Below are 12,662 nucleotides of genomic sequence, written 5' to 3' on the forward strand. Positions count from 1 at the left end.
ACTGTCATATAGTAAGTGCTTGGCTGGGCCCACTCTCCAGGGTTTGCATGTAGTCAGCATTTTAAGCTTAGGCTCTGTCCTTTATGTCCAATTCCAATGTAATGGTACTTAATTCCTTTGGCAAATGCTTTGATGTTTACCGATGAAGATACTGCTGTTGGTTTTTGTTAAGTTACTTTTTCCATACTGGTTTTCCTGTCCAGGTTAAGTTTGTAGCTCAAAATTACTGTGTCTCAAATTGTAATGATTTTAAGGTCCCCTTAGTTCCCTTGGTCTTTATAATGCCAGTGGAATGGCAGATAGGGCCATCGGTATCTCACTGCAATGTGTGTGTGTTTTGTACAGTTTTTATGCACCCTTCTCTGCAGTAGTCCCTATCTTTCCCTTTTTTTGGGTGTATATAGAAGGCTTTGTGCACTTGATTTTGCTTTTCATTTCTGTATAGCTGCTCCTTCTCTCCGGTATCATTTGCAACGGACTGACCAGGAATAGCTTTTTAGTGTTTCATGTAATGCTTGTCTACAGATGTATAGCTGAATTAAAAAAAAATAATGCTGTAGTGGGAAATGTTCCAATTTTGTCTAACACAAATGAACAGTCCCACTGAATACCAGTAACCTCTTTCAGTTTTGGCCTTGTCTGCAGCTTGGTTACAGCAAGGATGCAGTGGGGGGAAGCATATCCTCATAGGTTATAAATCTGTTCATTACTTTTGCCTTTTTTGTTAAAACGTAAACCTAACCTAAGCTCTTGCCTTAAACTCAGCCAAACCTAATGGTTCCCTTCAGAATTTCCTTCATTTTGCTATTGACAGACTCGCATCGTGCTGTTTGGATCCTAACTAACAGGCTCCAACTGAGCTGATAGCCGAAGTGAAGTCAGCAACGTCCTAAAACCTTATACATCACTAAATATGCGTTATTCCCTTTATCTTCCCCGTACTTCAGGAAGTATCTAGTGTCCTAAAAGCTACTGATGTTATCTTAACAGTTGTCTGGGTTGTGTAAAGAAGTTGACAGATTTAAATATCACTAGACGTCTCCTGAAGGAGATAAACCGGTTCTGAGAAACCAAATTATTAAGATGACTTTCCTTGGCTGGTAAAAAGGGTCCAGCCTTGCTCTCCATCTGAGCTAGATGCTTTGGCATTGCTGTCAGTAAAATGAGAATGCAGTTACTGCCTTTAGATCTTGTGGCTGCCTGGCACATTTTGAGTATGGCGAGACTGTAACTGGGCTTTAGTGTACATTTTTTTTTCATATTTTTTATTTATCTATTTATTTAGACAGTCTAGCCCCTGTATCCTGTGTCAAGGAGTGACCTATGGTAGATGCTAAGGGAAGAGTACAGAAAACCAGAGAAAATGTATTGAGATGTTTTCCTGTGGAATTCTGCTTGTAACCTTAAGCTGATGATGTATCCTCTTGGCCTTATTTCCTGTATTCACCTGGGTTCCATAGGTGAAGATCTTCTCTTTTATCCCGTAGCTTCTTTGGAAGCGGAACTAGTTGTGGATTCATCACCTGGATGTTCTTGTCCACTTGTTTCAGAGAACTTTGAAGAACTCTCAGTAGATTTGCAAGGCATGACTTTTCTTACAAAAGCTGCGTTACATCTTAGCCAGTGCCGTCGTCTTTATGACTGCTAATTCTGTTCTTTGTTACAGTTTTCCATCGTTTGTCTGGGTTGCCGGGGTTGCTTGTCTGTAGTTTCCTGCCTTTTCTGTCTTTCTGACAACTCGGGGTGAAAGTACTCCACAGTGAACGAGGACGCTGCGTGTCTGTCACCTGCTGAGTAGTGTCTCTGGCTGGGTCTGGTGTTCAACGACACACAACACAACGAAACGTCTCCCTTTTGTGCTGGCCGTGCCCGTGTGTGCTGTGACAGCTGTGTGCTCTCTTGCTGGCACCCTGGGAAGGTGCCACAGAAGGGAAGGAGCTGCTGGTTCACGACCTGTTTCCGCACGTCTGCATTTGCCATGGAGCCTGTTCTACAGTCAGCCGTGATAAAGGCACCATCTTTGTTTCCACGGTGATGCTGAAATTCCATCCTCATGGTGGTCAAAGGGTATCATTTGACATTTCATGTTGTGTTGTAATTTTCAGTGCACAAAACATTTAACAATCCAGTGATTTTAACAGTATTTAGCATAAACAGAGCCATTTTTACAGCCATTTTATAAAACATCCTTTGAGTTTTATACTTTTCTGCTTCAGTACAGAGAAACTTCTCACCACCTTAGACTCTTGCCCTTTCATATTTCCTAGGGTTTTTTTAAAGACTGTCCTTAAAATTTTTTCTTCTTTCTCCTTGTGATAAGCAAGATGTGCTTTTGCAGTAGGCAGCTGGAAACTCAAAGTGATCAGTATTAACTGATGCCCCAGGAAAGGTGAAGTATTGATACCTGTAAGGTTTCTGTACCTTCTTCTCTTTGGCACTACGTTTTGTTGTCTTACCAGTACTCTTTCACCGTTTAACTGTTCCTTTCTTTACGTTTTTTAATCCCTAAACTATGGTTTTAGGTGAACTAGAAATTGCATCTCCTAGCATCAAACAAAATAATTAACTTTCATTAGTCAGAGATGATTATGAGAATTTTTCAAAGAGTTTGTGTCACGTGAGAGGTGTGTAAAATATTGAAAAGAAAGTTCTGCAGGACAGCCATTGCTACTGAGCCACAACTGTCCACCCTGTCAGCCCCAGCCTGACCTTCATCTTCATATTGCAGGGGAATACGGCCAGAGAGCACAAACCACACTTTATTGCTTACTCTCTAGATTCCCCTCACCACATCCTCCAATGTTTTCCCAGCTATTTTTAGATTATTGTGTCCTTGCCTCCTTAGAGGTATTTTGGGTAAAAATGACTTAGCTTCATATGAAGTTTGCCCGAGAAATACTGCAGGACAAGACCCAGGTAAGCACCTCCTGCAGAATGTTATCAGTTTACACTCCTGTTCGTCTGTATGTATGTTTAATATCTGAAATTCTTATTGTGTGTTCTACTGGCTACAGGGTAGCTGTCAGCAGACCCGAGGCTCATCTAAAACACAGTGCTAAGGCTGCAACTTGGTCTTAGTAAGTTTCTTAACCTCCCCTTTCCTCAGCTTCCTTACCCAGGAAGAAATGGTACTGACACCTCTTTCTGAGGTGCTTCAACACTTCGCATGGAAGGTTTTCTCAAAGTGCGTTGTGTTTTTGCTTTGTATCATGATGCTGTTAGCTGGGCATCTTCCAACCACTGTGCCAAAATAACAGAAAGAATGGTTGTATTTTTCTGTTCTTAGTTGCAGAGATATTTTATCATCCTCAATTCCCGTTGCACATACCATGGCTTAAGAGCTTTGGTTCTTTGAGATGAAAAATAGCTACTCTGATGAAGCCAAGCATGAAAGCATTAAGGTATGCAAGGAGTTCAGAAATAAAGTAACATAGATCTTAAAACTGCTGATGTCTGTAAACACTGTTTTGCAACAGTTTTTAATATGTGAAATGATGCGCGCTGAAGATCATGAATCGATGAAATTATATTGAAGAGTGTAAGATGACAGCATAAACCAGAGAATGGCAGCAGTGCCTGGTTTGTGCCGCTTATCTCTGGCCTGACGGCATTTTCTATCATAAATCTGTTTGGTTTATAACTAGGCTATAAAACCTTACGTCAGGCTGAAATGTAGCAGGATATGGTGTAGTTCAAAAATTGCACTTTTATAGAAAAATACATCAGTAATTTGCAAATTAAAATTGCAGCACTTTAAAAATTATTTATTTTTCTTTTGCACTCTTCCTATTTGTGCTTTTTGCACTGGATTTATGTTCCATATAAATCTGTGTGATCAGTCCTATTTAAAAGTTGCTGGCTCCTTGGCTTCATCCAGTTCCTTTTGTAGTGAATTTTCTATGTACAGGTGTGACTTACTCTTAGAAAATACTCCTTCGAACTTTTTATAATTAGATGGGGAAACATGCTGAAACTCCACAAGAAGCTGATGAGACTCAAGTGAGTTTGGGGTTTGGTTTGTTTAAAAAGACTGAGTGTGTATACGGCTAACAAGAACACGTAGTTACTAGTAACAGGAACTGAAGAAGGAATAATTACAATCCTTAGCTTCACTCTGTTAGAAGTTGGGAGACCTGATGTCAATTTATCCAACGTTTCTTCTTCACATTCTTAGCGCTTCATCTGATCTACTTGGTATTGACCAGCCTTGCAGACAGGAAACAAGCGTGTGGAGCACAACGCAGTCTGGCCAAGCCCCCGTGCTTCTGCTGAATATTAAAAGTAGATCAGTGTAATCTATTTTAAAGTTACCTGTTTTTAACAATAACATAACTAAACATTTAGCATACACAACCCGCAGGCCTTGATTAGTGGAAAAACTAGGAGCTCTATTGTAGAATTACAAGATCTTTTTATTATTATATCACTAATAAAATAACAAAAGGATGGTGGCATCAGAGGACCTACTGTCATCTGTACCGTCTCTTGCAGTCACATTAGAAGTGATCTCTAAATCAATTTGACAGAGTTCATCAATTTGAGCCGTATATGCTGGATACGTGCCCCAGTACACATGCTGAAAGGGATGTTCAAATTGCCATTAGTTCAAAATCCATTCTGGTTTTTTGTAGAATTTTGTGAAATCAAGTGGAAGGAATAAAGCAGAGTCAGTGAAAGGGGGGGAGTTAAACACCAGCTGACAAGAGACAGGTCACAAGCACTTGGGAATAGCAGAGCTCTGCCCTCCGTTTGTAGGCCGAGTGGAGCGTACCAGGAAGAACACCAAGAGAAAACCTTTAAGGCAAAATAGATTATAGTTTCTTCTCTTGGATAGCGGGGAGGGCTGCACCAAGGAGCGTGGCCCTTGGAGGCCTGCTCTTCGGGTCCAGGCGGTGTCACAGGGGTAACGCTGTTTTGCCCCTGACAGGGCAATTCACTTTGTCCCCAGAGGATCGGGGACACGGGGCAGCTGCAGCTCTTGCTATCCAGTTTTGGAAAGAGGAAGACCGCGGGTCATAAGTGGGTTTAAATGATGGTGAGTTTGGTCCCAGTTCTACATATCACCTCTGAGGTTCAGCTTCTTGGACTTGGGTGTTTTAAGGTACTGCCTTTGTTCTAGCTTTAGTATTTGTCTAATGAGAGACACCTTTCGTCACCTGAGCTGTAATGTGTCATGCAGTAATTATTCCTACTGATTACTTTGAAGAAATTAGAGATTTAGTATTTGTCAGGCAAAAGGAAAAATAATACTGTAACTGAAATCTTCTTTATTCACAAGCCAAATGTAACCCAGTCATTCACACTGTGAGTTCCACATACAGCACTAGCATTGTCCATCCCCCTGCTTTGCAGGGCCTGGCCACGCACGTGTACTTCACCAAAAAACTGCCAAGTGTAACTTTGCTCTTTTCAGGGGGATAATTTTATATACGTCCAACTCTTTTCACATCCCAACTTCAGTGTGATCCAGGATCTCCGAGATCAGCAGTGACCTTGGAACAGTGGGAGGCAGAGAATTTTGCAGGTACAGCGTTGTAATCTTTTTGGCTAGCGTGGCTGGTGTTGCAGTACCTGGTAGCATAACTTCTTGATTTCAGAGACTTGGCCATGTTCTTTCACGCCGTTGTTGCCGGGTTTGCAGCCCGGTGCCTCAGGAGGGCGGCTCCCCCAGCCTCTTGCAGGAGGCAAAACAGAACACAAGCCCTCCAGCCTTAGCCTGGTCTCGTCACCAAAAAGCATGCTGCTACAGAAAGGGATTTTTTTGGATAAACTTTGCCCTCCTTCCTCCCACCCCTAATTAAAAAACAGCAGCCCAATAGCACAGCAGCAAATGCACATTAATATCAAACAGAATTTTCACTACTGTTTTCATATTAACATGAGATGTCAGAATGTAAAGTTAGCTAGATCTGCACATGGGACCGTTCTTGCTGTTAAAGGCTTCAGGCTGGAACGAAGCCCAAGATTTTTAAAAGAAATGCAACATTTCCAGATCAAATATTAATTACATGCTATATAGAATCATATTTTTCAAACAAATTTTATAAATAAAAAGCTAGGCCTTTCAAACCATCGGCAATATTAATTTTGGATTTGAAAGATTATGAAAGATAGACAACCACATAACTGTGAATTAGAAAAATACTGGCCTAGGTTGCATAAAAAACCTCCATTAAATAAATAGCGTAAGTTTTCACTATGAAAATTCAGTGGCATTGTACTTTAAAAAACCATAATGAATTAACCATCCGTTAATGATACTCAAGTTGTTTTTCACAAATCACATACACATACAGGAAGTCAGATGGCCAGAAAAGGCTATATACTGGATTAATACACAGTTTGACAGAAAGTACTCTCGCTCCGCTCCTTCATCGCAACTTCCTGACTCTTGTTGCAGTTAATCAGCTGCAAATCCTGTTGCCCTTCTCCTCTCGGCTGCCTTGCTGTCCCAGAAGGTCCGACACCCCGGAGGCTGACGCAGTGGGTGACTGTGACTGCGGTCTTGTGCATTCCTCCCTCAGACCACCGGTTTAATCTCGGGGTGATTTACAGTGAGTGGTTCCGGTTTCCAGTCTGGTTGGAAAAAGTGAATGTTGAATGTCCGTGCCCAGTTCTCAAACACTCGTTTCTCTGTGATGAAGCGGTGATGGCTGCCCTTTCGTCCCCGCTCGTGTGAAATGTACATTGTGCATTCATCAGGTCCCAAAGGTTCGTAATAATGATAAGGGACTGAAAGATGATTAGGATCCCTGTGGAAGAAAGAGAATAGATGGAAGCCTGAGATGTTCTTTTTTACTGATTGAAAAGATGCTATCTTTAATAAGCTGATGTGCTTAAATCCACTTTTTCTCCCAGTTAAATCAAATTTCTAGGTAGCTGTATTTTTCTTGCATATTTAATACATCAGAATGGGGCAGAGGTGTTTTCTTTGCTCTTTCTGTTGCTCTCCTTTAATCCCCTCCTCTCAGTTAAATAAAGGACAGCAGGAGCTCAAAAACAAGGGAGTGTGCTGCAGGGCTGTGTTACTACTGAAATTTGAAGCCAACTGCTTAAGAGATTTATATCTAGATTGTGATTTGTAAAAAGCCTTGCAGAGGTATTTGCTGAACTGGGGGAAGAAAGGGAAGGGGAAGATGGCGGGGAGGTGGTTATCGGTGTCACATCGGCTCAGTTGAACATTCCCGGCACGGCGCTCGAGTTCTGAGTGCACAACTTCAATGAGCCTATCTGTGTGCCAGGTCAGCGATACAGTGCTGTGGCTGGGTTTATAATCAAACATCTGATGCACAAATGAGTTCTTTTTGATTTTACGGTGGCAACTTTCATGTATCTAAGCTAAAAATTAAAACCGTTCACCCACAGTATCCTTCTGACCTTGTGAGCCCATCGGCATTAGCCAGCAGAAGATGCAGTACTCATGTGGTGACACATAGGATATGCCAAAGACCAATTAGATATTTAGGGATAAAGTTCATTTTAGCAGTTCTAACCTCAATGTTTTGATGTTACATTCTGTAAAAGACCCTTTGTATTATAATAAGCCAGAGTGATTAATTCTCCTTTTGTTTTATTCTCTGCATTAAACTGTACCCACTCTGTTTTGACTTCGGGCACAGGCGTTTGGGGCTGACGAGGGCTCATACAGCCATCTCTGTCATAAATGCAGAGAGAGATGCTGTCCCAGACAGAATAACCCATTGTACCGATCTCCACAGTTGGCTACCAACAAACTATTTTGTAGTGTCAGAAAAGTTAATCCAAATATTACCATTTAGTGGAGCCTTGGAACTGCTCTACGTTAAAGCCTGAGCTGAACAGGACCCTAGTACAGAGCAAGAAATCTCATGCAGATTCAGGGCTGTCAGCTCTAATATAGAGTTGATTATTTTCATTTTGAAGAGCTAATATTTAAGCTCACTTTCAATTGAATGCATCCACAATCTGTCAGTATTCTGTCCTGGTCATTATTTTTACTATGTAATTCTGTCACCTACGCAATTCTCTAATTTTTCTTATTTTACCATTATCCATATTGTATATGCAGTGGTAATGTATGATATTGCTGCTGCTTTCCATTTGTACCTTAGATTAACGTTTTAATTCAATCAATCTAGCTTCCTGGTAACACAACACGGCGATCAATCTTACAAGACCAGAATAACAATAAAATTACATTTCTACAATAAGATGGATTCTAAATTTACTTGTATATATTCTCACCGGAATACATAAGAGAGTGAAAAGAAATCCTTCAATACCTCACCTACAGAAAACATATTTGTAATGTGAAAAATACCCTTCATATAGAAATTGAATGCGTTTTTTTTAGCTACAGCTATTAGATCTCAATCTTCACTTAATTTTTCACATACTTTTTTGATACATTGGACCTCTTATTATAATCTCTTAAATGAATCATTTGTATGGTAAATCTAACAGGATACATCTTAATGTGATTTATTGTTTCGTAAGAACTACTAAACAAATAGGCCTCTGCCCTTCATTTAGGCTGCTCTTCCTTTCCGCACTGACCCTGGATTTTACTCTTGTGTTCTCGAGGGTAAACCTGTATTGCTTGGGGGGTATTTAGTGCTTTGGAGTTAGGATTAGTAAAGTTGAAATCGTATCTCCAACAGGCTTAGAACAATTGCAGACACAGTGGAAAGAAGGTAACTGCTCAGGATTGCAAAGTGAGCCCCGACGCCTCCAGGGAGGTTTGGCTGGGATCCTCCTCTGCTGCCCCACGCCACCTTTTTTTTTTGTTTTTTTTTTTTTTTAAATGAAGGCCTGAGTTGGGTTTGCAGAATGTGAACTGGAAGAGCAAAAAGCAGGAAGTTAATCACTGTCTGTCTCTTCCCTATTCCCTTGCTGTACACTGGAATTAGCAATGGATGATAGTGATAACTGGAATCAGGGGGCAGGTGGATCAGACGCAGAGAGGAAGGAGAGAAGTCTTAACAGTGGTCCTCTTTCTTCTCCCTCACTCTGCTTAGTATTTACCTAGGGTTACACTCTTCTGTTACCTCTTTGGAGCCACATTTTGAAGCCTGTACCTCCCAGTAAGCACTTTATCTCTTTTGTTATCAGTATTCTACCAGTGGATATTTTAGCAATGGGTTTCCCTTTTGAAGACAGGGGTTCCACATTACATCAAAGGCTCTGAAGCTGACACCTGAGTATCCTAAGTGGATGCCCTTAGCTCCAGAGGCTGTAACAGGTCACTCCATTTTGTGCAATGTCCCATCAGAAACAGCCCAGAAACACCTGCTGCACAGGGCCCGGCAGGCGAGAGAGGCAGAGGAACCCTGTTGGGTCCAGGCATCCCCTGGTGGGTGCTGTGAAGGCTCGCGTGCACATCTATTGGCTGAACTGGAGGTGAATTCAATGCAACAAGGAAAATGCTGGTGGTTTTAGACCTCTCCAAAACTACTCTGCAGCTAACTGAGGTTTTGAGGCTAAATTCCAAATGTTCTATTTTGGATTTAGGAACTCTGAAAGGCAGTTAGGTATCTAGCATGTTTTGTCTGAAGTCTTTCTCCTTCTGTGGGAGTTCTGGATTCCCCTAGATTGCATGCTAGTAAGGTTGGGATTTGAACTTGCCTTGAGTAACTACACCATAACCCAAATTAACTGTACTGTGTTATCTTCTAACTCTGCAATTAGCTTGTGTCACCAGCAAATGAAATGCATGAGTAATTTCTATACGGAAATTGCTTGCCACCTCATTTATTAACATTAAAACAGATGCTGTTTTATCACTGCCTGATACTGGACATTAATCAGTATTTTGTCAGACTTTGCATGCATATTAATATCACAGCTGGGAGGAATCTAGGAAAGTTCCTCTGTAAAATATACTGTACTTCCTGCCTAACAGCCTGCCAGCACAGCAGCCGTGTAAGTGCTTGTACCCAGTGTCACTCATCTACTCTTTGCCACTTCAGTGCACATTTTCCCACAGATGGTTTCCACCCACAGCGAAAGCTGAAAATACAGCAAACAGCGATTGCCTCAAAAGAAACAAGGCAGAAAAACAAGGCCATCCCATATCACATTCTGGCCAACCTCTTCCTTTACGAATGAAGAGCCATTATAAATCAACCCACTAAAACTATCCATACTCACACGCTTTGTAAAATAATTCATATTTTGAAGGGTGAGTAAAGTTTCGTTAATATGTTGAGTGATGGGCAAGGTGCTGTGCCAGGACTATTAAGATTTCTGGATAATTTCTTGCCTTCTATTCCCAGGATCCCATTTCCTTGACCTCCATACCAGCCGTTTTCCAAACCATTTATGCATTTTGTTGTTAAGGTAATGAGGTGAGATCCGGGCATATGGACCAAAGGGATGACTATCTCCCATAAAGATCACAATTCTGTGGGCACCCCTTCTTCCATCAAGCACCTGGTAAGTCTCAGGAAATGCAACTAGCAACAACTGCTTCTTTGCACTTGACTTACAGAGAGAGGGAGGTAAGAAAACACTACGTTTAAAAGCTGTACCCAAAGGAGTAGATTAAAGGATTTCAAATGCCAATTTTCAGGCAAATTATCACAGACAGGAAATGGCCTGGCAGTCAAATGAGGATTCTTAGAGGAAAATGATCTGGGTCCATAATCGGAGCAAAAATTATTCATATTAGTAAAATAAGGCTCAGAATTAAGCTTTACTTTTTTTTTGTGAGTTCCTGAAGGCCCATGAAGAGGAGGGAGGGTTAAAGAGGGCTCTTCTCACCAACACCCTGAGTTTTCCCTGTGTGCGTGAGTACCCAGAGACATCTGCAAGGAACCAACCTCTCTCTGCTCTCCCTGCGACAGGGATTGGAGTCGCTACAAACTACATTAAGGCTTGTCTGTGTCCTTCCCAGGGATGGTGCTGAGCAGCCACAAAGAAAATCAGCAGCATTGCAGCGCCTTCGGGAACGGGGGTGATGTCTGTGCGCCGCAATCTGGCTGCTGATGCAGGGAGGCGAGAGCAGAATCCTCCACGTCCCAGTTGAGGAGTGAGCCCTGTGCATGTGGCAGGCTGCCAAAGGGAGCTCGGAGAGGGAAATGCTTCCCATCTGGGGTGCTGGTTTGCTCCAGCACAGGCTAGGATTGGATCCCTGGGCACTGGGAAAAATACCGCAAGATGGCTTGTCTTCCTGGCGACAAAAGAGCGAGAGAAGCACACGCTCTCCAGAATCTTTGCAATGTGCACGGAAGCACACGCTTTCATCTTCTTCTCGAATGCGCAAGTCAGATGTATTTAACAGCACGAGAATGGTATCAAAGCCATTAACCCTTACTACAGCATCAATCTGTAGCCAAGGGATTCGATATTACATATAGCTTTCCTGTAAACTCCTAGAAATTTATAATAATCAGGTCACCAATTCCAGTTCAGCTATAAAAATCAATGTCCAGGGAAAGTAAATAGAAAAGAATCCAAAACACGTTGTTGCAATTAATAGTGACAAATCTTTTAGTCTGTACTCCAGACTCCTTCACTAGACTATTTTTCCTGCACGGGTGGGAAGCAATTTGGTTAATGAGCTTAAGCTAATAATTTGTAGCAGAATCAACAGTATGATATTCACGATACCTTTGAGATGTCCTTCACGTTACGGATGTGATACTAATTTAGTTCCACGACACTGATCACCCATGCTCATTACCTACTCCACAAATTAATACTTAAAAAATAATGGGTATCTGCTGAAGTTGTAAATTTGGTGATATTAACTCTGAATAGAATTAAAGATTGTGGTGGGTTTTTTTTTTAAATCTTAATGATTCCTTAGATGCACAGCAACTAAGTACTTCTACCATCTCTAACACACGAGAGAGGTAGGGTGGGGATTTTTGTTGTGGTTTTTTTTTTTTCTTTTTTAAATGGTGGTTTTCTATTTTGTCTGACTGAAAACCAGGAAACATGGCATAAAAATACAGAATATTTCTGTATTTCTGCTATTCTATTTTGTTGTCTTATTTCTTTGAACGGAAGCACTGTTTAACTTCTTAATGAGTAGCTGAAGAGCAAACCAAGACGGTTAACACTATTTACGGCAAGAGGTTCCTTTCGTAGCTTTTCATGGACAGCTTCTTCCAGGCACAACGATGACAGTTTTCCCCTTCATCATCTGGAGAATACATCTGAAGTAAAGACACTTTATATTCCTTTGATCAAGAAATGACCTTTTCCCTTTTTATGACCTGGTAAGTGTACCTTTGTGTTAAGATTTTTTTATGCAGGCTGTGAGCATTACTATAGCTATCAATGGTAGGGCAGATTACAGTCTTTTTGTGTTATCATTTAATAGTATATCCATTTGATTTCAGTGTACCGATTCTATAAAAGCCTTTCATATGGTATCAATGACAATTTTAGCCTCTCTTGAAAAACGGCTGTTTATTTTAAATTAAGTATATGTATCTAAACTAATCCAGCTTTGCCTGCATAGTTAGGATTAAGCATTGCTTTACAGTGAATTGCTGTCTTTTACATTTTTAGATCATTAGTTTAAGAATTACTTCCATGTGCCAAAAGAATACAGCCACTTCTGGGTAAGCCAGACCAGCCGCTTACAGAAAGTGAAGAAGTGTGTCTTGGCCAGCTGCAGTGAGGGGAACTGAAGTGCTGTGCTGTGGAAGGCATTTATGTTGTCTGGAATATCT

The 12,662-nt window shown here is 41.2% G+C and overlaps 1 protein-coding gene across 1 annotated transcript in view; it reads right to left on the bottom strand.

Annotated features, from left to right (window-relative positions):
- Positions 1-5,220: 5,220 nt before the first annotated feature.
- The window catches only part of ST6GALNAC5 (ST6 N-acetylgalactosaminide alpha-2,6-sialyltransferase 5), a 72,711-nt gene continuing 65,269 nt past the window's right edge, over positions 5,221-12,662 (bottom strand). Inside the window, exon 5 of the mRNA XM_054213153.1 lies at positions 5,221-6,752. Coding sequence (XP_054069128.1) covers positions 6,521-6,752 — 232 coding nt within the window. The 3' untranslated portion in view covers positions 5,221-6,520. The remainder of the gene's footprint in view (positions 6,753-12,662) is intronic.

The sequence above is a fragment of the Rissa tridactyla genome, chromosome 8 (genome assembly GCF_028500815.1).
Source record: "Rissa tridactyla isolate bRisTri1 chromosome 8, bRisTri1.patW.cur.20221130, whole genome shotgun sequence".
Taxonomy (NCBI): Eukaryota; Metazoa; Chordata; class Aves; order Charadriiformes; family Laridae; genus Rissa; species Rissa tridactyla.